A 27448-nucleotide genomic window follows, 5' to 3' on the forward strand; every position below is an offset into this window, starting at 1 on the left:
AGGGCACATTCTAGCAGTAACATATTGTGTGTCAAGTACAAGGACAAGAGAGATGTCCTTGTATTGACAACAATACATGGCCCCACCAGTACCCAGGTACCTGTACGAGCTACCAGTACAGAGACCCCCAAACCAGACTGCATCCTGGACTACAATAGGTACATGGGAGGGGTTCACTTGTCAGATCAAGTCCTGAAACCCTACAATGCCATGCGGAAATCGAAGGTGGGGTATAAGAATCTGGCCGTGCACATCATACAGATGGCATTGTACAATGCGTACGTGCTAGGTCGATGTGCCTGCTGGATGGGAACTTTCCTGGAATTTCAAGAGGTGGTTATCAAGAACCTAATCTTTAGGGACCAAGAAGAGGGAGCACCCAGTACTTCTGGAAGCGAGGCCACACGCATCGTACCAGGGTAACACTTTCCAGGAGAAGTTCCCCAAACTGGCAAGAAGGGAAAAAGTCAAAAGAGGTGCAGAGTCTGCTCAAAGAGGGGGATAAGGAAGGACAAAATATACCAATTCTACACGTGTCCCAATAAGCCAGGGCTCTGTATGAAAGGTTGTTTTAGAATTTATCATAAATCCCTTAATTTTAAATTTACCCTGATGCACTCCACACCGTTTATCCCCCTCATCTTTCCCTTCTGAGCCCTGCCGTGTGCCCAGGCAGCTGATAACAGCCACATGTAGGGTATTGCCGTACCCGGGAGAACCCACATTACAGTTTATGGGGTGTATATCTCTGGTGGCACATGCTGGGCGCAATATATTGCACACTGACATGGCATATATATAGAATATTGCAAATCTCACTCTGCATCATCTGCTGCGCATTATCTTTTACACAGTACCTGTGGGGTCAAAATGCTCAATACACCTCTAGATGAATGTCTTAAGGGGTGTAGTTTTTAAAATGGGGTCACTTCTCGGGCGTTTCAACTGTACTGGTACCTCAGGGGCTTCTGCATACATGACTTAGCACCAGAAAAGCTCCAGTAGGCCAAATGGTGGTCCTTTACTTCTGAGTCCTGCCATGGGCCCAAACGGCAGTTTATCACCACAAATGGGGTATTGCCGCACTAAGGACAAATTGGGCAACAAAATGGGGTATTTTGCTTCCTGTGAAAATAAGAGATTTTGATCACAAATGATATCTTATTGGAAAAAATAAAAATAAATAAATTTCACAGCCCAATTCAAATAGGTGCTGTGAAAAAATTGTGCAGTCAAAATGATAACAAAAACCAAAAATAAATTCCTTGCGGGGTGTAGTTTCCAAAATGAGGTCACTTTTGGGGGATTCCTACTGTTTTGGCACCTCAACACCTCTTCAAACCTGGCATGCTGCCTAAAATATATTCTAATAAAAAAGAGGCCTCAAAATGTAGGTGCTTCTTTGCTTCTGGGGCTTGTGATTTAGTCCACGAGCGCACTAGAGACACATGTGGGACATTTATAAAAACTGAAGAAGCTGGACAATACATATTTAGTAGTGTTTCTCTGGTAAAACCTTCTGTGTTAGGGTATGTGCACACACACTAATTACGTCCGTAATTGACGGACGTATTTCGGCCGCAAGTCCCGGACCGAACACAGTGCAGGGAGCCGGGCTCCTAGCATCATAGTTATATACGATGCTAGGAGTCCCTGCCTCTCTGCAGGACAACTGTCCCGTACTGTAATCATGTTTTCAGTACGGGACAGTAGTTCCACGGAGAGGCAGGGACTCCTAGCATCGTACATAAGTATGATGCTAGGAGCCCGGCTCCCTGCACTGTGTTCGGTCCACTACTTGCGGCCGAAATACGTCCATCAATTACGGACGTAATTAGTGTGTGTGCAGATACCCTTACAGGAAAAAATTGAATACAATTGAAATTCAGCAAGAAAAATTTAATTTGCAAATTTCACCTCTACTTTGCTTTAATTTCTGTGAAATGCTTGAAGGGTTAAATAAACTTTCTAAATGCTGTTTTGAATACTTTGAGGGGTCTAGTTATCAAAATGGGGTGTTTTATGGGGGTTTCTAATACATAGGTCCCTCAAAGCCACTTCAGAACTGAACAGGTACCTTAAAAAAAAGGCTTTTGAAATTTTCTTAAAAATATGAGAAATTGCTGTTTATGTTCTAAGCCTGTTTATGTTCTAAGTTCCAAGAAAAATAAAAGAATATTCAAAAAACTATGCCAATCTAAAGTAGACATATGGGAAATGTGAACTAGTAACTATTTTGGGTGGTATAACCGTCTGTTTTACAAGTAGATGCATTTAAATTCTGAATAATGCTATTTTTTCAAAATTTTCTCTAAATTTTGCAATTTTTCAACAATAAACACTGAACATATCGACCAAATTTTACCACGAACATGAAGCCCAATGTGTCACGAAAAAAAAATCTCGGAATCGCTTGGATAGGTTTAAGCATTCCGACGTTATTACCACATAAAGTGAAATATGTCAGATTTGAAAAATGGGCTCTGAGCGTAAAGTACAAAACAAGGCTGCGTCCCTAAGGGGTTAAAGGGCAACTTATGCAAGAGCTGGTTAAAACTGTTAAGTCCACAATTGAGGTAGAAGAGAGGTGGAGAGAAAAAAAGTTAATGTATTAGCATCCCATCCAGTCCTAACATCGATACTTCCAAAAGAGTAGTAACAAACTTTCCCAGCCTCTGATGTTTATAACTCTCTGTCTCCCCCTGCCTCCTGTTAGTGTGAGTTCGGAGGAGAGAGAAGACAGTCACAAAAAATCACAGCTCCTCAGTTATCCCCACACAATTAATATAAAATCAATTATGAACAATAATGAATAATATTTCATATATTTAGCTAGATACGTCAAGTGATTAGGGTTAGGGTTAGTTAGGAATTAGGATTTAGCTATAATATATAGTGTAGTGTAGGGTTCATTAATTAATTAATTGAAGTAATTTTTGTTGCGTCAGTTCATCAGATTTCTAGTACAAATTAATTCACCTAGTTTTAGTACCACTTATATCAGTTCTCCCTTGTGGGCTTAAGAAATCGTTTTACGCGAAATGGCTGTTGCCCAACACGGTTTTCGTCATCCCCCAAACTTTTTTACAAGCATTAACCCCTTAAGGACGCAGCCTTGTTTTGGCCTTAAGGCTCAGAGCCCATTTTTCAAATCTGACATATTTCACTTTATGTGGTAATAACGTCGGAATGCTTAAACCTATCCAAGCGATGCTGAGACTGTTTTCTCGTGACACATTGGGCTTTATGTTAGTGGTAAAATTTGGATGATATATTCAGTGTTTATTGGTGAAAAATGGCAAAATTTAGAGAAAATTAAAAAAAAATTGAATTTTTCAGAATTGAAATGCATCTGCTTGTAAAACAGATGGTTATACCACCCAAAATAGTTACTAGTTCACATTTCCCATATGTCTACTTTAGATTGGCATAGTTTTTTGAACATTCTTTTATTTTTCTTGGACGTTACAAGGCTTAGAACATAAACAGCAATTTCTCATATTTTTAAGAAACTTTCAAAAGCGTTTTTTTTTTTAAGGTACCTGTTCAGTTCCGAAGTGGCTTTGAGGGGCCTATGTATTAGAAACCCCATAAAACACCCCATTTTGAAAACTAGACCCCTCAAAGTATTCAAAACAGCATTTAGAAAGTTTATTTAACCCTTCAGGCATTTCACAGAAATTAAAGCAAAGTAGTAAACTACACCCCTCAAGGAATTAATTTATGGTTGTTGTTACCATTTTGACCCCACAGTTTTTACACAGCACGTATTTGAATTGGGCTGTGAAATTAAAAAAATGACACAAGATGTCATATTTTATAAAAATTTCGTATTTTCACAGGGAACAAAATACCCCATTTTGTTGCCCAATTTGTCCTGAGTGCAGCAATTTGTGGCGATAAATTGACGTTTGGGCCCATGGGTGGCCTCAGAACGGAAGGAGCGCTGTGTATTCTTTGGAGTGCAGATTTTGCTGGATTGGTTTTCGGTGCCATGTCGCATTAGCAGAGCCCCAGAGGTATCAAAGCAATGGAAACCCACCAGAAGTGACCCCATTTTGGAAACTACACCCCTCAAGGAATTCATTTATGGTTGTTGTTACCATTTTTACTGCACAGTTTTTTCACAGCACCTATTTGAATTGGGCTGTGAAATTAAAAAAATGAAATTTTTTCCAATAAGATGTCATTTTTTATCAAAATTTCTTATTTTCACAGGGAACAAAATACCACATTTTGTTGCCCAATTTGTTCTGAGTGCAGCAATACCCCAATTGTGGCGATAAACTGCCATTTGAGCCCATGGGAGGCCTCAGAAGGGAAGGAGCGCTGTGTGTTCTTTGGAGTGCAGATTTTGCTGGATTGGTTTTCGGGTGCCATTTCGCATTTGCAGAGCCCCAGAGGTATCAAAGCAATGGAAACCCACCAGAAGTGACCCCATTTTGGAAACTACACCCCTCAAGGAATTAATTGATGGGTAACGTGACCATTTAGACCCCATGGTTTCTTCACAGAACTTATTTGAATTGGGCTGGGAATTTAAATTTTTATTTTTTTTTCCAATAATATGTCGTTTTAGCTCAGAATTTCTTATTTTTACAAGAAATAAAATACTCCATTTTGTTGCCCAATTTGTCCTGAGTGCAGCAATACCCCATTTGTGGTGATAAACTGACGTTTGTGCCCATGGGAGAGCTCAGAAGGAAAGGACCAAAATTTGGCCTACTGGGGATTTTCTGGTACTAAGTCATGTATGCAGAAGCCCCTGATGTACCATTACAGTTGAAACCCCCAAGAAGTGACCCCGTTTTAAAAAGAACACCCCTTAAGGCATTCATCTAGAGGTGTAGTGAGCATTTTTACCGAAGACATACACCCCATAAACTGTAATGTGGGTTCTCACGGGTATGGCAATACCCTCAATGTGGCTGTTATCAGCTGCCTGGGCACACGGCAGGGCTCAGAAGGGAAAGATGAGGGGGATAAGATGTGCGGAGTGCATCAGGGTAAGTAAAACTGGGGTAGATTAAAAATCAAGGGATGTATGATACATTTTGAAGCACTCTTTCATACGGAGCCTTGGCTTTTCGGGACACGTGTCACATTGATATATTGCGTCCTCCCTTATCCACCTCTTATAGCAGACTTTGTACCTCTTTTGACTTTTTCCTTTCTTGCCAGTTTGGGGAACTTCTCCTGGAAAGTGTTGCCCTGGTACGATGCGTGTGGACCCGCTTCCAGAAGTACTGGGTGCTCCCCCTTCTTGGTCCCTAAAAATTAGTTTCTTGATAACCACCTCTTGAAATTCCAGGAAAGTTCCCGTCAGGCAGGCACATCGACGTAGCACGTACGCATTGTACAATGCCATCTGTATGATGTGCACAGCCAGCTTCTTATACCACACCAAATGGCGCTGTAGGGCTTCAGGGCTTGATCTGACAAGTCCACCTCTCCCATGTACCTATTGTAGTCCAGGATGCAGTCTGGTTTGGGGGTCTCTGTACTGGTACCTCGTACAGGTACATGGGTACTGGTGTGGGCATGTATTGTTGTCAATACAAGGACATCTCTCTTGTCCTTGTACTTGACACACAATATGTTGCTGCTAGATTGTGCCCTGCTCTCACCCCTTCTGAGTGTTTGCCCAAGCAAAGTCTTAGGGAGCCCTCTCAGATTTCTTCTAGTAGTGTTGCATGCCGCAGGACTTCTGGTAGCGAGGTACTTGAAGAGTGGGACGCTGGTATAAAAATTATCCAGGTAGAGTTGGTAACCCTGGTCCAGCAGTGGGTGCACCAAATCCCACACAATTTTTGCATTAACTCCCAGTAAGGGGGGGCATTCTGGGGGCTGAGCACTGGTGTCCTTCCCTTCATATATCCTAAATTTGTAGGTATACCCTGATGCACTCTCGCACAGCTTATACATCTTCACACCATACCTTGCCCTCCAACCCGGCAGGTACTGGCGGAATTGAAGCCTCCCTTTAAAATGTACCAAAGACTCATCAATTGAAATACACGTCTCGGAGGTGTATGCTTGGGAAAACCGGGCACTGAAATGGTCTAATAGGGGTCTCCGTTTATACAAACGGTCAAAACTGGGGTCATCTTGGAGTAGGCAATGCTCATTAGGAGAAGCGAAGTATTGCCTCATTTTTATTTATTTTTTAGGTTCCAGTTCAGTTCTGAAGTTGCTTTGAAGGGCCTATATATTAGACACCCCTATCAAACACCCCATTTTAGAAACTAGACCCCTCAAAGTATTCACAACAGCATTTAGAAAGTTTATGAACTCTTTAGGTGTTTCACAGGAATTTAGAGGTGAAATTTACATATTTATTTTTGTCAGAAAATCCTTTTTATACCATTTTTTTCTATAACACAAAAGGTACTACCAGAGAAACGCAACTTAATACTTATTGCCCAGATTCTGCAGTTTAGAGAAATATCCCACATGTGGCCCTAGTGTGGTAATGGACTGAAGCACCGGCCTCCGAAGCAAAGGAGCACCTAGTGGATTTTGAGGCCTCTTTTTTTATTAGGCACCATGTCCGGTTTGAAGAGGTCTTGTGGTGCCAAAACAATGGAAACCCCCCAAAAATGACCCCATTTTGGAAACTAGACCCCTTGAGGAATTCATTGTAGTTTTCTTGGGGTGCATGCAACTTTTTGATCGGTTTTCATTCTATTTTTAGGTGGCGTGGTGACTTAAAAACAGCAATTCTACTATTGTTTTTTTATTCTATTTTTTTTACAGCGTTCACCGTGCGCTATAAATGACATATTCACTTTATTCTGTGGGGCGATACGATTACGGCGATACCATATGTTTATAGTTTTTTTATGTCTTATGGCGTTTGCATAATAAAATACGTTTTGTAAAGAATCATTCACTTTTAGTGTTACCATATTCTAAGAGCCAGAACGTTTTTATTTTTCCATCAATAAAGCCGTGCGAGGACTTATTTTTTGCAGTTTCAATCATTACCATTTTTAGGTACATGCGACTTTTTGATCTCTTTGTATTCCATTTTTTGGGAGGTGAGGTGACCAAACAATTGTGATTGTGGTACGGTTTATTATTATTTTCTTTTACGGCGTTCACCGTGCAGGATAAATAACAAAATAATTTTGTAGTTCAGGCCGTTACGGACGCGGCGATACCAATTATGTATAGTTTATTTGTTTATTTATCTATGGTTATTAATAATAAAGGACTGATAAGGGAAAAAGGGGGATTTTTACTTTTATTACTTTTAAAACTTTTATTTTCTTATTTTTACACATCTTTTTTTAACTTTTTTTTAACTTTATTACTTTGTCCCAGTAGGGGACTTGAGGCAGGAGGCCCTGATCGCTATTCTAATACACTGCACTACATGCGTAGTGCAGTGTATCAGAGCTGTCAGCTACTCACTGACAGCAAGCATAGTGGGTCCTGACTTTGTCAGTACCCACTAGGCTTCCGTCGATGGCATAGCCGGACGCCATTGTTTGGTGTCCGGTTGCCATAGTAACCATTGCCGGCCGCTATCGTGTAGCAGGCCAGCGATGGTAGCTTAACCCCTAAAAAGCCGTGATCTCTATTGAACGTGGCTTTTAAGGGGTTAATCAGCGGGGACACAGCGATCGGTCCCCGCTGTAGGAGCTGCGGAAGCTGCTGTACGAGACAACAGCAGTCACAGCTCCTGTATGTGTCGGGAGGACGGCCGAAACGGCCGTTACTCCCGAGACGTACTATTAAGTCATGGAGCGCGAACGATACAGCTACCATGACCTAATAGTACGTCCAGGAGCGGAAAGGGGTTAAAGAATTTTCTACGTCAGACCGGACGCAGCTTTTTTCTCTCTACTTGAATTGTGTTACATTTTCTTCACCTGCATTGCACTGATTCCTGAAAATAAAATGCATGGTGAAAATAATTACAACACCACTCAATGAATACTGTCAGGTAAACACCTGCTCCCGTAAGGTCGCTATGATGACTTCTCTAGCTTCTTGGCGGTTATTCCTTTTGCCTTGAGCCTATCTCTTTTCCCTGTCCATCTGACAATCAGCTGTGGAGTAATAGTCTTTTCCACCGGTCCTTTGCTTGTGAATTTCCTCCTTTGGTTTCTGATCAAACTTCTGATATCCCCTGCACTTCTGATTCTGGACCTCATGTACACTGACCTTGGCTTGTCTCCTGTATACTCTCTGCTTACCGATTTTGATTATCCACTCCTGGCCGGTTTTGACATTTTGCTATTCTTGATATTCGCTTGCCTTCTGTTTGGAACTTTCAGTTACCCTCTGGTTGTCTGGTTTCCAGCTCAAGTTTGGCTCCATTACACCTCTCGTCCCAGACTGCACTCTGCTAAGACAACCTGGGTTCTGAGCTGCAAAGTCCATCCCACCTTGCGGTCGGCTCTGGTGAACACCTCAGAATAGCCTTAGACTCTGTCGATCAGAGTGGTTGCGGATTTGGGGTTGCGGTTTACATGCACGCTTTGTCCAGGCAGACTTAAGCAGCCTTGAGGTAATCGCTAACATTACATTATTTACAAGCTCAAAATATATTAAATTTTTTCCACGATGGAACCTATGCAAGCCCTGGTGGACCAGATGCAAGATTTGACTCAGCTGGTGCAAGGTCTGACTATAATGGTTCAACAGCATGAAACTGCGCAGGCCTGAGCAGTCGCTCCAGCGGCATCTCCTGTGGAGCCGAAAGTGAACTTACCTGATTGTTTCTCTGGTGATCGGAAGTCTTTTATTAATTTTCGGGACAGCTGTAAATTATATTTTCATCTGAGACCTATCTCCTCTGGAGCTGAGCAACAACAAGTGGGTAATGTAATTTCACTCCTGCAGGGTGATCCTCTAACCTGGACCTTTTCATAGGGACCTGATGCCACTGAACTTTTGTCTGTGGAAACCTTTTTTTCTGCTCTGGGCTTAATTTATGGAGAACCAGATGTCCCTGCAGTATCGGAGGCCAAGATGTCTCGACAGCAGGGACTACGTCCAGTTGAGGATTATTGTTCGGAGTTCAGACGACAGTCTATTTTTTCGCAGTGTAATGATGCTGCACTACGTTGTCAATTCCGCCAAGGCCTTTCAGAAAAATTATAAGATCTCTTAATCAATTATTCTCTGCCTCTTACTCTAGAGGATACTATGACCCTTGTAGTACGTCTAGACTGACAACTACACGAGCGCAAAAATGAAAATGGTCATACACTCAAGAACTGTTCCAAACGCCCTGAACGTCCAGCTCAGGAAAACTTCACAGCCTAGATGGTCCCTGGCAATGACATCTTCTTGGCAGTCTGGTTATTCCCACATTTTCTAAAAAAGTCCTTTTGCCTGTGGATTTGTGTTTTGATAATGTTTGTGTTTCTGGACTAGCCTTTGTAGATTGTGGTTCTGCAGAAAATTTCTTAGATCTCCAGTTTGAAGTTTCCGCTATTGATAATAGTCCTCTCGCTCAGGGGTCAGTCAAGTTCTCTACTCCACCTGTTACATTGAAAGTGGGTACTTTACATACTGAACATATGTCTTTATTTTAGAAAATTTGCCCTCCGAAATAATATTGGGTATCCCATTGTTACAGACACATAATCCAGTTATTGATTGGGTGAAAGCAGATGTGGTTAAGTGGAATACTAAATGGTATGATTCTTATATGTCTTTGTCTACTACTAATATCGTTTGCAACACACCATCATTGCCTGAATACATTCAAGATTATGAGTGTCACGATCCAGAGGTATGGGGACCCACTAGGCAACTTCGCCATAGTGGAGTGGCAGCTGACCAAGTCACAGTCTATGAAAAGTCTATTTAAAAGTTCATAGTACAAGGGTACCAGAGATAGTCCAGACAGTAGAAGAGATTTTGCCACGGATGGGACTTAACATGGCAGGGGGCGACAGATGTGGCGGATGATACCAGGAGTGGCAGATTACACCAGACTTGGTGCAACAGCAGGTGTGGCAACGACACAACATGACTCCAACACTAGAAAGGATATGGGACAAACACAGCACAGGATACAGGTAGCAGGGTATGGGAACACTGGGAGCAGGATAAAACTAAGGGACCATTTGCAATACGAACGTGGGTAGAGAACAATGCTCAGGCAAGGAGTGAAAGGACAGGGCCCTTTTTATAGTCCAGGGTGATCTCGGAAATAATTAATTAATTACATATGCGCTGGGCTTTTAAGGCCGGGAACGAGTGTGCGCGCGCCCCCTTGGACATTACAGGACAGAGCGTCCGAATGTGCTGTCGTCTCAGGGTAAGGAGATGCTGGCCAGAGTAGGAAGGTCTGTGGTCGCCGCCGTCAGCAGGTAAGGGGAGGCGGCAGTCCGCGACACCATTACAATGAGGATGTTTTTTCTGAAGTTGGTAGTGATTCTCTCCCTCCTCATAGGCCATACGACTGATCTATCATACTTCTCCCTAATGCTAAACTACCCAAGGGGCGGATGTATAACCTTTCTGCTCTGGAAAGACAGGCCATGAAAGACTATGTTAAGGACAGTCTCCATAAGGGTCGTATTCATCCATCTACTTCTCCGGTTGGAGCCGGGTTTTTCTTTTATAACAAAAAAAGATGGTGGTTTAAGACCCTGTATTAACTATCGTGAATTGAATAAGATTACTGTAAAGAATCTGTCATGATCTTGGGGTATGTGGAACCACTAGGCCGCTCCGCCGTAGCGGAGAGGCAGCTGGCCAAGTCACAGTCTATGCAAAGTCTCATACAAAGAGTTCGTAGCACAAGGGTACCCGAGATAGTCCAGACAATGGCAGAGGCTCTGGTACGGATGGGGCTAGATGTGGCAGGTTGCACCAGACGTGGCGAATGATACCAGGAGTGGCAGTTGACACAATACGTGGCGTATAACAGCAGGCGTGGCAGGTTGCGCCAGATGTGGCGGATGATACCAGGGGTGACAGATGACACCAGACATGGCACAACACAACTCCAACACTAGACAGGCTCAGGAACAAAACACAGCACGGGACCTCTGGGAGCAGGATAACACAAAGGGACCATCCATTTGCAATACGAACATGGGAAGACAACAATGCTCAGGCAAGGAGTGAATGGGCAGAGCCCTTTCTATAGTCCATGGTAATTAGGGCTAATTAACAATATTTTACACGTGTGTGCGCTGGCCCTTTAAGGCCGGGAATGAGCGCACGCGTGCATACACTACGGGACACTGCAGAGCGGAGCAGGAGTGAGTGCTGGCCTCTCCTAGGAAGGAGATGCCGGCCAGCACTCAAGTCCTTGGCCGCGGCCGTCGAGGGGTGAGTGGGAATGCAGTGGACGATACAGAATCAATATCCTCTTCCACTCATCCCGGACCAGTTTAATCAGATCTCAGGAGCCAAGTGGTTCCCTAAACTAGATTTACGCAGGGCCTACAATTTGGTTCGTATCCGCAAAGGGGAGGAGTGGAAGACAGCATTTAATACTCCAGACGGACATTATGAGTACTTGATCATGCCTTTTGGTTTAAATAATGCTCCAGCAGTTTTTCAAAATCTGGTCAATGATATTTCAGAAATTTTATTGGACGCTTTTGGTGGTGTATCTAGATGATATTCTTGTATTTTCTTCAGATTTGTCCTCTCATATCCAACATTTAAGGTCGGTCCCTCAAGTCCTGGGGAAAAATTGCCTGTATGCGAAATTTGAAAAATGTCTGTTTGGAGTTCAGGAAATAAATTTCTGTGGATATGTGCTGTCTCCTCGTAATTTTCGTATGGACTAACGTTCAAGCAATTCTTGACTGGGTTTAACCCACCTCGTTAAAAGCTCTGCAGGGGTTCTCGGGTTTTGCTAATTATTACCGGAAATGTATTCATAATTTTTCCTTCATTGCTAAACCTCTGACGGATGTTACTAAAGTGGGTTCAATGTTGTTTATTGGAAACCTAGTGCGGCCTCCGCCTTTAAAAAGTTAAAACAGTGTTTTTATAAAAGCTCCTGTTTTGATTCAACCTGACCTTTCTAGTCCTTTTATTGTTGTGATTGATGCCTCAGAAAGAGTTGTGTCAAGGATCTCCTGCATTGACTAATTTGCGTCCCTGTGCTTTTTTTCTTGCAAATTTACTTCCACTGAAAAAAACTATGATATAGGTAATTGTGAGATTCTTGCTAGTAAGTGGGCATTTGAATAGTGGTGCCACTTTCTGGAGGGAGCCAGACATCAAATTGCTGTAGTGACTGACCATAAAAACCTGACTTTTTTAGAATCAGCCAAAAGACTCAACCCCAGACAGGCTAGGTGGGCTTTGTTCTTTACCAGATTTGACTTCATTGTAACCGACAGACCCGGGTCTAAAAATGTCAGGGCCGACGCATTATCTCAAAGTTTTTGCTCCTCACATGTCCCCGACTTTCATCCTGAACCTATTTTGTCTAAAGGGATAGTGGTTTCTGCAATATCATTTGATCTTACTACTGAAATTAAAAAATGTCAGCACCTTGCTCCGCAAACTATTCCTGCAGGGAAACTCTTTGTACCTCCTTAGCTCAGATTTTGTTTGCTCAATAAGTTACAGCATTCTGTTTTGTGTGGTCATCCAGGGATAACTAGTATTAAAATAATTGGTCTCGCGGCTCTATTCGTGGCCGTCCTTGTCTCGTAATGCGAGTTCCTATGTTTCTGCTTGCGGTGTCTGTGCTCGTTCTAAGTCTCCTCGAACTCGTCCTATGGTTGAACTGCTGCCATTGCCTGTAACACAGAGACCTTGGTCTCATCTGTCCATGGATTTCATCACTGATTTACCTCCCTCCGAAGGGAAGACTGTCAATTGGGTGGTCGTGGATTGTTTTAGTAAAATGTGTCATTTTATTCCGTTGCCTCAACTCCCTGATCCCAAAAATTTGTCTAAACTATTCGTTGATAAAATGGTTCGCCTGCATGGTATTCCAGAAAATATTGTCTCTGATAGAGGTGTACAATTTGTGGCTAGCTTCTGGAGGTCCTTCTGTAAGAAGCTTGGGGTAAAGTTGTCATTTTCTTCTGCATTCCACCCGGAGACTAATGGTCAAACCAAGCGTTTTAATTAAACCTTAGAACAATATCTTAGGTGTTATATGGCTGATAACCAAGTAGAATGGGTCTCATATCTTCCTTTAGCGGAGTTTGCTATAAATAATCACCACCCTGTTGCTCTTGATACCTCACCATTTTTCTGTAATTATGGTTTTCATCCTCGTTTTGGTTCATTTTCCGCCTCTTCTAGTGATAACCCTGGGGTTGAAGTTGAATCAAATAAACTGTGCACAGTTTGGGCTCAGATTCAATTGAACCTGAAGAACTCCCAAGTTATTCAAAAGAAAAATGCTAACAAAAAACATACTGTGGGTCCTGTATTTTGTGTGGGTTAAAAGGTGTGGCTTTCTACGAAAAATCTGCGACTAAAGGTACCTTCTTGTAAGTTTGTGCCAAGGTTTATTGGTCCTTATGAAATTGTTGAAATTATTAACCTTGTGCCATTTCACCTTGCTCTTCCTCCATCCTTCAGGATTCATAATGTATTTCACAAATCTCTCCTGAAAATCCACTAAAGAAACCTCCTCCTCAAGTTCTAGTAGAGGGAGATATCGAGTTTGAGGTTCAGAGGATTGTGCATTCTAGAAGGGTCAGGGGTATTTTACAGTACTTAGTGCACTGGAAGGGGTATGGGCCAGAAAAACGTACTTGGGTTCCTGCCCATTCAGTACACGCCAGTCATTTGGTAAAAAAATTTCATACGACGTTTCCTTTAAAATCTAGGCCAAGGTTTAAGGGTTCGGAGGTCCCTCGTAGAAGGGAGGTACTATAAGAAAAACAACTGCTCCCTTAAAGTCGCTATGACGACTTCTCTAGCTTCTGGGCGGTTCTTCCTTTGCCTTGAGCCTATCTCTTTTCCATGTCTGTCTGCCAATCAGCTGTGGGTCTGTATTTATACCTGTCTTTTCCACCTGTCCTTTGCTTGTGAATCTCCTTTAGTCTCTGATCACGCTTCTGACATCACCTGCACTTCTGATTCTGGACCTCGTGTACACTGACCTTGGCTTGTCTCCCATTTACTCACTGCTTACCGATTTTGATTATCCGCTCCCGGACGGTTTTGGCCTTTTGCTATTCTTGATATCCGCTTGCCTTCTGTTTTGAACTTTCATTTTCCCTCTGGCTGTCTGGTTTCCAGCTCAAGTTTGCCTGCATTGCACCTCTCGTTCCAGACTGCACTCTGCTAAGAAAACCTGGGTTCTGAGCAGCAAAGTCCATCCCACCATGCGGTCGGCTCTGGCGAACACCACAGAGTAGCTTTAGATGCTGTTGATAAGAGTGGTTGTGGATTTGGGGTTGCAGTTTACGTGCACGCTCTTTACCAGCATACTCCAGCAGCCTTGAAGTAATCGCTCGCTAACATTACAAATACCTTAGGTGTAATTTTCAAAAGGATATAATTTATGGGGGGTTCTATTATTTTGACACCTATAAACCTCTGCAAACTTGGTGTGGTGCAACAAAACAAAATGTAAAAAATGTTCATTTTTGTTCCCTCCTGTCCCAACCTGGGCATTTATTTAGCGATAAGCTAACCAGTATTTTGAAATCCCTCAATGAGGAAAAGGGACATTTCTTTCCAGGGGCGGCTAGAGGAAGGAACCGTATGTTCCGCTCCTCAAGGTCCTCTCCACCCTGATTAGGAAATTTTTACTCCTATCGTAAAGAGGAACCTGCAGGGAGAAGAAAATCTGATAGAGATAAAAACCGCAAAGATGGACTTCAGACGCCAGTCGCTTCCGGTAGGGGCATTTCTTCCCCAGCTGGCAGACCACTTCAGATATCTGTGTGTTAAAGTTTAACCGTTTCAGATTCTGTCTGAAGTTTTGCTTCTCATCCTCCATTTGTCTCCATTTAGTGAAGACGTCACCTGTGAGTCACTGGATGTGATTGTTGTGTATTTTGCCTGTGACTGCGTTTGATTATTGCTGGATTTACTTGTTCGTTCTGTAGTGCTAAAATTCATCTAAAAAGGGACCATTTCTTTTAAAGCACTAGCAATGCCCTTAATAACTTACACACCATTCCCCCTATGGTTCTGTCACAACTCGATACCGAGAAGATCTCATAACTCTCCCAAGTTACAACAGTAGATTTTCACCTTGCAAAGGTTGCCTACCCCTGCCTTAAGGCATGATTTTTCAATCTCTTTCTACTGGAGCCCCACATGCCAGAGCATTATGATGTCTGGGCCTCACATTAGTCGTAGTTTATGCCAAAATGTTTGAAAATTACCTCCATTTATCTTAAAATTTGTCTGCTGAACACAGAAAAACATAAAAAAAATCCCAAATAGAGTTAATGATGTTGCTAAACTATAGATTGCTGCAGCCAGAGAATGGCCTTTGCAGCATATATTCACTTCTGAAACATGCTTTTTGTTTTTATCCCTCACAATATTCAAACCTCTAATTACTGTTCGTGAATAATCTTCCTGACCTAGTGCTGTATTTAGCTGGCAGAGCACTGTGTTGACTGATAGTGTTACAAACCATTAGCTATGTGCTTTAGCCTATACTCAGTGGTAACGGTAATGTCACGGTCTAATGCTGCGACTACAGCGAAACTTCTGCAAAATGCTGCTGTTTTGCGGCAACCTCCCAAAAAATTGAGTGTCTTGCTGCGATTTTGAGGTAATTGCGGTAGTTAACTGTGATTTGACTACACTGTCTGATTATCTTCTTAATATCAACTCACAATTACACTTATTTATTTATTGTGTATATTTGCCATAATATTTAATTTTTTTATACATCTTGCACGAATAAAAAAATAAACTCTCTTTAGTTTTAAACTCTTCCATGCAACACATGCCTATATAATACTTCAGTCTGATATTGTGAAAAGTTAATCAACTGTTGGGGTTTGTCCACACACAATGGAATTGCTGCAGAAAATTTCTGCAGCAATTCCGTTGAAAAACGCAGACTTTCCGCTGCGGCAAAAACCCACCATTTCCTGCTTTTATTGTAGCAGAAAATGGTGCGTATTTTGCTGTGTTTTTTATAATGAAAGGAGATGGTGACACCTCCTCTGAAAAAGGCAACTAATCTGGCCACATTCTGCAGCAGGAAAAAAACACACCACAGGTCAATTTCTGCTTGGAATTTTTAATTGAATTTGTTAAATCTCATCCACTATGCTGCTACTGTATTCTGCTGTGTTTTTTAAGTCTGAAATTCCGGACGGAAGAAACGCGGCAATTCCGCAGCGTGTGGGCGAGCCCTTACTGTTAGGTTACCTTGTGTTTTTCCATCAGCGCCATCATTTCTACAATTTTGTGCTGACATCTGATATCAGTCTCTCTTTGGGTCTGTAATGCTTCGTCAGATGATAACTTTAATCTTTCAACCTAAAAAAAAGTACATTAATGGTCTAAATGCTTCTTCATAGCCCCACAATGTGGTACCATGATACTTTGGAGCAGTAGGAGAAATCACACAGAAAACACACACCTGAATGCTCCAGACCAGCAAACTGACAAAACTTCTGCTTTTGTAGAGATGATCAATTAATCAAGGGCATTTGATTAGCAGCACCTGGCTGCTACTTACCCTCTTAATTCCTATGGAAGCAGTGAGGCCCCATGCACACGACCGTATATTTCGTCCGTAATTACGGTCCGTAATTACGGACCCATTCATTTCTATTGGCCACGGACACCTTTCAGTATTTTTACTGATGGGTGTCCATGCTGAAAAAATGATAGAACCTGTCCTATTCTTGTCCGTAATTATGGCATGGACCCTCCCATAGAAGCCTATGGTCGCTTCCGTAAATACGGACGGCTACGGTAGCATTGCTATGCAACATGTTGGTGACATCATTTTCAGCCTCCCTCTTTTTTTATGGACCCGTATATACGGATCAAATACAGATGCAATACGGACACCCTTCCGTACATACGGATGAATTACGGATGACTACGGATCCGTATTTACAGATAGATGAAAATATAGTCGTGTGCATGTGGCCTAAGTCCTCATTTACACGGCCGCGCCCGTAATCAAAGCCAGCGATTGCCGGCACGGCCGCAGGCCGCATTTTCGGGCCGTTCTCCCATACAAAGTATGGGAACGCGGCCCGTAAAATACGAGAAGTAGGACATGCTCCATAATTCCCAACACAGTTCTACGGCACGGACACCTATCCGTAGCGATACGGAAAAGTGTCCGTGCCCAAGAGAACCGAACGGGTCCATAATTGCGGACCATATTACGATCCACAATTTACGGAGATTTTTTACGGTCATGTGCATTGGGCCTAAGGGTGTACTTTTTCACACATGGCTTTTCCTTTTTTGCCTACTTTTTGTTAAATAAATAATGAACTGGTGTAATTTATCATGTGTTGTTGTTCATCTGAGGTTGTATTTACCTAATTTTAAGACCAGATTTTTTTCTAATATGTCCTGATACGTAAAACCATAAAATTCAGGGTGTACTTTGTTTTTCTCATGACTGTAGATTTACTAAAGTGAGACACAATAAGGTTACTAATGTGAGGCACCTGGTGTTGCTAATGTGAGAGACATGGAGGTACTAAGTTAGAATTCCAATTCCGTTTTTTTATGCAGTTTTTGAAGCCAAAACTAGAAGCTGGTTTAAAAGAAAGAGAGAAGTAGAATCTTTCCTATATAATTAATCTCTCTTCACTATCCACTGCTTGCTTTGGCTTCAAAAACTGCAGAAAAAAACTGCATCAAAATGGCACATGTGAAAGCACCCCAACATTAGTAATCCCATTCTCTTTATGTAGTATTTTCTGGTAGCTCCTAATTCTAACACTGCTCCCTTCCTGGTTCGAACAACAGGGGCCCGGAAAGCTGGCATACGACCGCCGTCTGCCTGTTTAGTACCCCTGGGCTATACCATTTAACTGTGTAGTTGCAGCTGTCAATTGCACTGGTAAATTAAAGGAATGTATTAGTATTTAAAATATATGTATATTAGAAAATTGTATAGTATAAATAAATATTATAAATACATGAATTAATTAAAAAACAACCGGAATACCCCTTTTATATTATGTACAGAAATATACACAGGCATTATCACAGGACAGTTTCTGAGGTTCTTTCAAAAGGACCTGGGCTGCCTGCTTAAAAAAGTAAGCCCCAGTGATTAAAGGCTATGTAAACCTTCGAAAGTGATTTTTCTTTTTAACAACAACGTCAGTCAGTGTGTTTGGTACAACTTTATAATTAGTTTTTATTATAAATTAGTTTTACTTTTTGAAATACAGCTGCTCGGTATCCTGTATATGGAGCAGATGCATCTTTCGCTAAGACCTGAATTCATCTGACCCCCTGCCTTAATAAATTCAGTGTAAGGGTATGTGCACACACACTAATTACGTCCGTAATTGACGGACGTATTTCGGTCGCAAGTCCCGGACCGAACACAGTGCAGGGAGCCAGGCTCCTAGCATCATACTTATGTACGATGCTAGGAGTCCCTGCCTCGCTGCAGGACAACTGTCCCGTAGTGTAATCATGTTTTCAGTACGGGACAGTAGTTCCACGGAGAGGCAGGGACTCCTAGCATCGTACATAAGTATGATGCTAGGAGCCCGGCTCCCTGCACTGTGTTCGGTCCGGGACTTGCGGCCGAAATACGTCCGTCAATTACGGTGGTAATTAGTGTGTGTGCACATACCCTAAGGGGGTTCTGCGTGATGGATAACAGGTGAATCCTTCGTGACCCACTTTAACTGAACCCGTCAGTCTGCAGACCTGACGGATACAGGATTCAGCGTAAGGTACAGCTGCTCTGTATACTGAATGTAAATAAAAACTAATTATAAAGTTAATTATATAAAAAAAACACTTTCAAAAGTTTACAAAGCCTTTAAATCGTCAGTTCATTGTTGTTCACAGTGACTAAAAAAGCAGAGACCCATCCCTTTGTTGACACTTCAATCACTATTAATCATGAAGTTTTAGAGGGCAAATGGCCGAGATTAGTGGTTTCAGTCACAGTCACCCTACTGTGAGTGTTCAGCTCTGATAGAGACTATATTAAATGCTGTTAATATAGTGATAAAGAATCATTGAATTGCTAAAAGCTTTCCTCTTGATGTGTTGGTGTTATGTAAAAAGTGCTCGGAATTCATAACTTTACATGTGACAAGTTACATCATACACGGTCATTTAGCTTATTTTTGTTTCCTAAAAATAATAACATACTTCTTGATGCAGACTTGTTTCTTTTGTCTTTGCTTCTGCAATTTCTAATTGCTTGCTGCTGACCACCTTCTCATGTTGTATTCTAGAATTTTCAATCTGGGCTTGTAGTTCATTTACCTTTACACAGAGAACGATAGATTATGAGTATAATAATAGTTTAATAATGTTGTCAACATTGTGCCAGTTTTGTTCCTACACTTAAAGGCTATGTAAACCTTTGAAAGGCAATTTAAAAATAATAAAATAAATAAGGTGTATCAGTGTGATTAGTGCTAAATAGTTTATATTAAAAAATTATGTTTACTTTTTGAGATACAGCTGCTTTGTATTCTCTATACAGAGCAGCTGTATCTTTTGCTAAATCCTGTTCCCATCAGGTCCGCGGTATCCACCTGTAACGTATCACATATAAGTTCATTTTTAGATGTGATAGATTACAGGTGGATCCTGTGTGTCAGAGACATGCAGGACCTGCTGACACTGAACCCGTTATCAAGGGCTTAACTAGGAAAGACCGGGCCCCATAGCAAACTTTTGACTGGGCGGCCCCCTTCCCCTGGGTGCCACACACAGCCCCCCTTGTAGATAGTGACCCCCTGTACATAGTGCCCCCCTATACATATTGCCATACAGTCCCCCAGTAGATTGTGACACACAGCGCCCTGTAGACAGTTCTATACAACCCCTCTCTAGATAGTGTCACACCCCATTGTAGATAGTGCCACCCTTCCCTCATGTAGATAGTCCCCCCTCCCCCTTGTAGACAATGCCACAGAGCACCCCACCACCCCCTTGTATAAAGTACCACAGCCCCTGTAGATAGTGCCCCCCGTAGATAGTGCCCCCACCTCCCCCTTGTACAGATGTAGCAGTCTTTACCTTGACTTTTAACGCATTAAATAAACAATGGCTAAATCTCTTATCTTGACTTTTACACAGACTTTTCAATGGCTTTTGTTGTGTGATATCACGCTGCAGCAAGTTATCAGAATCAAATTAAAACTGTATACAGTGCCATACAGCCCCCCCTTGTAGCTAGTGTCATACTTCCTCCTGTATATAGTGCCCCCTTCCCGCTTGTAGACAGTGCCATACAACCCCCTTGTAGATAGTAAACCCCCACCTCCCTCTTGTAGATAGTGCCATACAGTCGCTCCTGTAGATAGTACCCCAACCTCCTACTTGTAGATAGTGCCATACAGCCCCCCATGTAGATAGCACCCCACAAACAAATAAAACAAACTTATACTCACCTAGGCTTTATTCCCACAACGAGCGGAGCTGCCCCACAGCATCCTCAACACCGACGGGATCCTTTCGTAGGCCGGCATGATCAAGTGACGTCACCACGCTGGCCTGCGCAGGAATCCTGTCCCAGACCCATCATGCTGCGGGCCCCGTAGCAGCTGCTATGGCTGCTACACCCGTAGTGGCGCCACTAACCTTTACGTCCGTGGGACTGACGGATTCAGGTCATAGCGAACCATACAGCTGCTCTGTATAGAGAATACAGAGCAGCTGAATTTCAAAAAGGTAAAACTAATTTTTAATAAAAACTATTTAGAAAGGAACACTAATCACAGGGATATTTTTATTTAAAAATAATAATAATTGCCCTTTATAGGTGTACATAACCTTTAATCTTTTTAAAGAATAGAAGAGAGATATTAGTTAATTTCAAATATTAGTAAGCTTTCCCTAATGTTCACTAAAATCCAAATAATTATCCTACCAAGAGGAGATCGCTATCAGATTTTAGACAAAGGAGGTAAATAGAAATTAAAAAAATTGTCCCAGTTACTAGGAACGGTCTATTATATTTTATTTTGGACACTTACAGTACTTTACAATAAAATAGGCGCTTTACTGAACTGGCCTTAAATTTAGACTGCATTTTATGCAAATATTGATGAAAATCTTGGGGAGATCGGTTACTTTCCAAGGTAGTGGGTATTAGAACACCTTTTTTTTTTAACTCTTTCATTTTGAATTTTGAATAATAAAGTACAAATATAGAAAAAGAACACAATGTTATGGTTCATTAAACAGACAAATGAGTAAAGGCCCTTTTACACTGGCCAATTAAGAGGGAAAACGAGCGTTCATGATAATTGCCAGGACACGGCAGCAATGTAGGAACTGGAGAGTTGTCAGATGGAGCCATGGGTCGGAACAGGAAGATCAATAAAAAAACAACAAATCCAAAGGGTGTAATGGACGCTGACTCAGGAGTAGTATCCAGGGGTCAAACCAGAGAAGCAAACAGTAGGAAAAAAATCCAAACGGTGAGACAAGAGTCAAAGTCCAAGCTAGGAAAGCTGGATCCTAATACAGGCAGGCTATAGTGTGTGTGTGTGTGTGTGTGTGCGTGTGTGTGTGTGTGTGTGTATACACAATACCATTCAAAAGTTTAGGGTCACTTAGAAATTTCCTTATTTTTGAAAGAAAAGCACAGTTTTTTTCAATGAAGATAACATTAAATGAAATCAGAAATACACTCTATACATTGTTAATGTGCTAAATGACTATTCTAGCTGCAAACGTCTGGTTTTTAATGCAATATCTACATAGGTGTATAGAGGCCCATTTCCAGCAACCATCACTCCCGTGTTCTAATGGTACATTGTGTTTGCTAACTGTTTAGAAGGCTAATGGATGATTAGAAAACACTTGAAAACCCTTGTGCAATTATGTTAGCACCGCTGTAAACAGTTTTGCTGTTTAGAGGAGCTATAAAACTGACCTTCCTTTGAGCTAGTTGAGAATCTGGAGCATTACATTTGTGGGTTCGATTAAACTCTCAAAATGGCTAGAAAAAGAGAGCTTTCATGTGAAACTCGACAGTCTATTCTTGTTCTTAGAAATGAAGGCTATTCCATGCGAGAAATTGCCAAGAAACTGAAGATTTCCTACAACGGTGTGTACTACTCCCTTCAGAGGACAGCACACACAGGCTCTAACCAGAGTAGAAAGAGAAGTGGGAGGCCCCGCTGCACAACTGAGCAACAAGACAAGTACATTAGAGTCTCTAGTTTGAGAAATAGACGCCTAACAGGTCCTGAACTGGCAGCTTCATTAAAGAGTACCCGCAAAACGCCAGTCTCAACGTCTACAGTGAAGAGGCGACTCCGGGATGCTGGCCTTCAGGGCAGAGTGGCAAAGAAAAAGCCATATCTGAGACTGGCTAATAAAAGGAAAAGATTAATATGGGCAAAAGCACACAGACATTGGACAGAGGAAGATTGAAAAAAAGTGTTATGGACAGACGAATCGAAGTTTGAGGTGTTTGGATCACACAGAAGAACATTTGTGAGACGCAGAACAACTGAAAATATGCTGGAAGAGTGCCTGACGCCATCTGTCAAGCATGGTGGAGGTAATGTGATGGTCTGGGGTTGCTTTGGTGCTGGTAAAGTGGGAGATTTGTACAAGGTAAAAGGGATTTTGAATAAGGAAGGCTATCACTCCATTTTGCAACGCCATGCCATACCCTGTGGACAGCGCTTGATTGGAGTCAATTTCATCCTACAACAGGACAATGACCCAAAGCACACCTCCAAATTATGCAAGAACTATTTAGGGAAGAAGCAGGCAGCCGGTATTCTATCTGTAATGGAGTGGCCAGCGCAGTCACCAGATCTCAACCCCATAGAGCTGTTGTGGGAGCAGCTTGACCGTATGGTACACAAGAAGTGCCCATCAAGCCAATCCAACTTGTGGAAGGGCATTCTGGAAGCATGGGGTGAAATTTCTCCCGATTACCTCAGTAAATTAACAGCTAGAATGCCAAAGGTCTGCAATGCTGTAATTGCTGCAAATGGAGCATTCTTTGACGAAAGCAAAGTTTGAAGAAGAAAATTATTATTTCAAATAAAAATCATTATTTCTAACCTTGTCAATGTCTTGACTATATTTTCTAGTCATTTTGCAACTCATTTGATAAATATAAGTGTGAGTTTTCATGGAAAACACAAAATTGTCTGGGTGACCCCAAACTTTTGAACGGTAGTGTATATATATATAGGCTAGAGTCACGGAACAAAAAACAGGAACTGACACTAAGGCAATGACAACCAGATGCTCAGGCCGGTGACATTATCGATGAGCACCTGGTTGAAACGGAAATGGGGAAAATATGTTGGCAAGACACGGAGGAGAGGTGCTAGAGCAGGGAGAGGTATGTAACAGTGTGTTGGTTGAGAGTGGCTCTTTTTCCTGAAGAAAGACAAAGGAGACAATTTACTGAGTGCTGCAGCCCATTTCGAATATATATATATGCCATGAAATGCTTTTGGTGGGAAAACACCTTTGAATAACAGAAAAAAAATCCAAATAATGCTATTCAATTAATGTAAAAATCCTTTATAACATGGGTTACTGAGAATTTTATACCATAACAGCGACATATGGACAAAACATACCTCAGCTTCAAGAACACTACATTGCTTGCACCCTTCCTTCATTTTCTTTTTTAAAGACTTGTTCTACCAAAAGAAAAAATGCTGTTATTGCGGTTTTATCTTCCATGCCGTATTCCAAATAATTGATGTATGTATTTCTAAAACATTTTGCATTTCTATGCATTTTCAAAAATAGAAGTCTTTTAGTTTATTATCATGGTTTAGGTGCATGAACTTGTCAACACTTCTATTATTGTTATTTTTATGCTTCATATATATATTTGTGTCACCATATCTCTAGATTGGAAAATAATCTATAGCTTTTTATACACAATTGTGTGTGCCTATTTATTTAGTATTCCAAATTCCCATGTAATTCACCTTCACAAAACAGGCATTTGGGTATATACTTTAACTATAGGTGGATAGGGGGCAATTTAGATAGTGTGGAATTGCTGCAAATTTATAGTGCGGAAAAATCTGCAGCAATTTACAGTACAATACATGTGATTGGTGTTTTAAAAAAACGGTTACAAATCTGTGTGGAATTAAAGATACTGGATTTTCTAACCCGCAGCTTGTCAATTGTGTTGCAAATTTGATGTGGATATTCACCTTTTGAAATGCATAGGGTGAAATCCACACAAAAGAAGGACTACATGGGCAGCTGAGAAAATGTGTGCCCCTCACCCCCAGCACTTTACATTTAAACATACATACAGGGGGAGATTTATTAATCTCTTAGGGTATGTTCACACGCACTAATTACGGACGTAATTCGGGCGTTTTTGCCCCGAATTACGTCCGAAAATAGCGCCTCAATAGCGCTGACAAACATCTGCCCATTGAAAGCAATGGACAGACGTTTGTCTGTTCACACGAGGCGTAATTTACGCGCCGCTGTCAAATGACGGCGCGTAAATAGACGCCCGCGTCAAAGAAGTGACCTGCCACTTCTTTGGCCATAATTGGAGCCGTTATTCATTGACTACAATGAATAGCAGCGCCAATTACGTCCGTAATGGACGCGGCGTTCAAGCGCCTGCACATGCTGGTATGGCTGAAATTACGGGGATGTTTTCAGGCTGAAACATCCCCGTAATTTCAGCCGTTACGGACGCCCTCGTGTGAACATACCCTAAAAGTTAGGATAAAACTACACCAGTCAGAAACTACGCTAAATTTATCAGAGTTGACTGCTACAATTTGTTTGTCAAGAAACCCTATTTTCTGCTCTACTACACTTGATTAGTTAACTTTTTTATTAGTAGCCTTAAAATTCTGAAAGGTGTAACCTTTATTAAAGGCACTTAGCCTACACGTTAAAAACCACGAGAATCTGTATAGGAATAGAACAGTTCAATCTCTGCTGGCCAGCAGTAGATACTTAATTCAGAATACCCAGAACTCGATATGAGACATTAAAATTTAGAAAATTGGAGGGTGGTCTTGCAACTCCTAACCTATGGGTTTACTTTCTTGCAACTCAACTGCAAAATTTTAGGGGATGGGGTGCGAATACCACCATGGGATCCGTGGGTAGGTTTCTTACTGCTCAGGCTGGTGGCCATGCGCTCTTACCCCTTGCAAAATCTGCATTTCTGTGGGTAGTGGCCAAGTTTTGTCTTATGGTCAAAACTTGCGTAAAGGCTAAACAAATGCTTAAGATCACCCTGATTTGGCAGAACCTAAAGCTTCGAGAATTTTTCAAACTTATGGACTTTAGCCTCTGGGAAAAAGCGAAAGTGCACCTTGTTGCGCAACTTCGTACAGACAATATACTAAAGAGCTTTCAACATCAACCGTCAAGGAGGGACGCCGGGTGTCATATCACTTCAGTATAAGCTTTCATTATCAAACTAGAAAATTCTAGAAATGTACCCACTTACCATAATAGATAAATAGGAACAAGACATAGGGAAGATATCCACTGATCAATGGGATTTTAATAGTTTATCTATACCTCAACTGTCCAGCAGTGAGGCCTATCGTCTTTCACAATTATATTTAATACACAGATCACCATTGTGCCTCATTTTGGTCTTGCTCTTGCTGACATGTTTTGGACACGTGTAGCATTGGTTCGATACCGGAATGATATTCTATCGCATGTCCAATCAGTATTCCAGACTCAGATTCTACTGACACCTGTGGTCTGTGTCCTTGTATGTGTTGCAGACATCCTGGAAGATGATTACATTAAATTCGCACTTATGCATATTTTGTATCGAGCTAGGAAAATTATAGCTTCCCGCTGGCTTGATCCTACTGCTTCCCCCTCTTAGGTAACTGCTGCATAGGATTCATAATTTAATACGTCTAGAACACGGTGTATATAAAAACAGTAATGCTTTGGAGAATTTTTAAAACATTTGGGGGACATGGAGAACTGCACAAGGTAGATTTTCTCTTCTATAATTAGTTCAAGGTTTTCTGGAAGCACATGGATTGATGGTTATAATATGTGCCTTAATTGTCTTGCACTGGGTTAGGGTTCAGTGAATTCTCTTGCTCTATGTGACATGAATAGTGCTCTGTATTTTGTATATTTTATACAATATATGTTTTATATGGATGTAGACATGTTTTAAACCAGGGGTTGAAAGGGGAATTGTTGCAGGTTGTTTTCTGTCTTTGATGTAAAGCAGACAAACGACGAGCTGCCGCATTGATCGCACTCGTTTCCGTGACCCATATCGGGCCCTGTAAGAGGTCCTTAAATGCGGGCGTTTGCGCAATACTGCAACTCTGGTACTTACCACCGTTAAAAATGTTCCAAGAAAAGGACTAATTCTCGATTCATGCACATTGTTAGAAAATCGCTACTTGGTCTCCCAGTACTGTCTATCTTGTTTTGGAAATCATGCGCCTGGAGACTAAGTAATGTTTGACGCGCATTGTGTTAAAGTCCACACTCTCTATAGGAAGTAGCATTTCAATACCCTCAATCTCGTTTGAGAAATAATGCACTCAATGAGTAAGTCCTGGCATGTGCGCAATACATAAAAGCCCATACTTAGTCTCCGTATGAGGTAGCACCTACTGAGCATGATGCTCAGACTCAATCTAATGATTGGCTTACCTTTAGGAGCATATATTGGCTACACCCCATGTCAATCAGAAAATCAAGGGGCTTGACTGAACCGAATCCTCTGATTGCTTCTTAGTAGGGAATCCTCCCCAAGTGACGTAATACAAGGTTATATATACCTCAAACTTAGCTCATCCGCTATCATTGCCCCAAATACCCATGAGGACGAAATCTCGGCGAAACATGTCGTAAGGGCTTTAAGTGTTTTTTAATGACACTACATTTCGAGTGTTTTTAACACTGGGGTAACGATCTGCAGATGCTCCCCACCACCTTCAAAGCGCTCGCTGCTGAATATACTTTCTACTGCTGGCCAGTAGAGATTGTACTGTTCTATTTCTATGCGAGTTCTCTAATCCCAGAGAATCTAGTGGTTTCAAAGTATAAACAAACTGCCTTTAATAAAGGATAAGCCTTTTAGAAGTTTAAGACTACTAATAAATAAGTTTAGCTAATCAAGTGTAGTACAGGGGGGAAAAAAAGTGTTTGTTGCCAATAAGCAAATTGTAGTATTCAATTAAAATTTACCTGTCACCTATTAGGGCCTTATTTCTTTTTTGTTTATGGTGTAATATAAATTTATCAGTGGCACATTTTTCTAGACATGTTATAAACTTCCTTTTCCTTATGCAACGTCATGGCTGGCATAATTTACATTAATATTTTGCGTCGAAAGAATCGCGCACGCCATTAATAAATCTGCTGCATT

General features: G+C 41.6%; 1 protein-coding gene across 3 annotated transcripts in view; it reads right to left on the minus strand.

The window, feature by feature from the left end:
- Window positions 1-27448, minus strand: part of SYCP1 (synaptonemal complex protein 1) — a 433751-nt gene that overhangs the window by 53239 nt on the left and 353064 nt on the right. For all 3 annotated transcript variants that reach the window (XM_075850715.1, XM_075850716.1, XM_075850717.1), the window contains exons 23-25: window positions 23670-23732; window positions 19249-19365; window positions 16303-16413 (exon numbers count right to left, since the gene is read on the minus strand). In XM_075850715.1, the coding sequence (XP_075706830.1) occupies window positions 16303-16413; window positions 19249-19365; window positions 23670-23732 (291 nt within the window). The remainder of the gene's footprint in view (window positions 1-16302; window positions 16414-19248; window positions 19366-23669; window positions 23733-27448) is intronic.

Source organism: Rhinoderma darwinii, chromosome 2 (genome assembly GCF_050947455.1).
Source record: "Rhinoderma darwinii isolate aRhiDar2 chromosome 2, aRhiDar2.hap1, whole genome shotgun sequence".
In the NCBI taxonomy this organism is placed as follows: domain Eukaryota; kingdom Metazoa; phylum Chordata; class Amphibia; order Anura; family Rhinodermatidae; genus Rhinoderma; species Rhinoderma darwinii.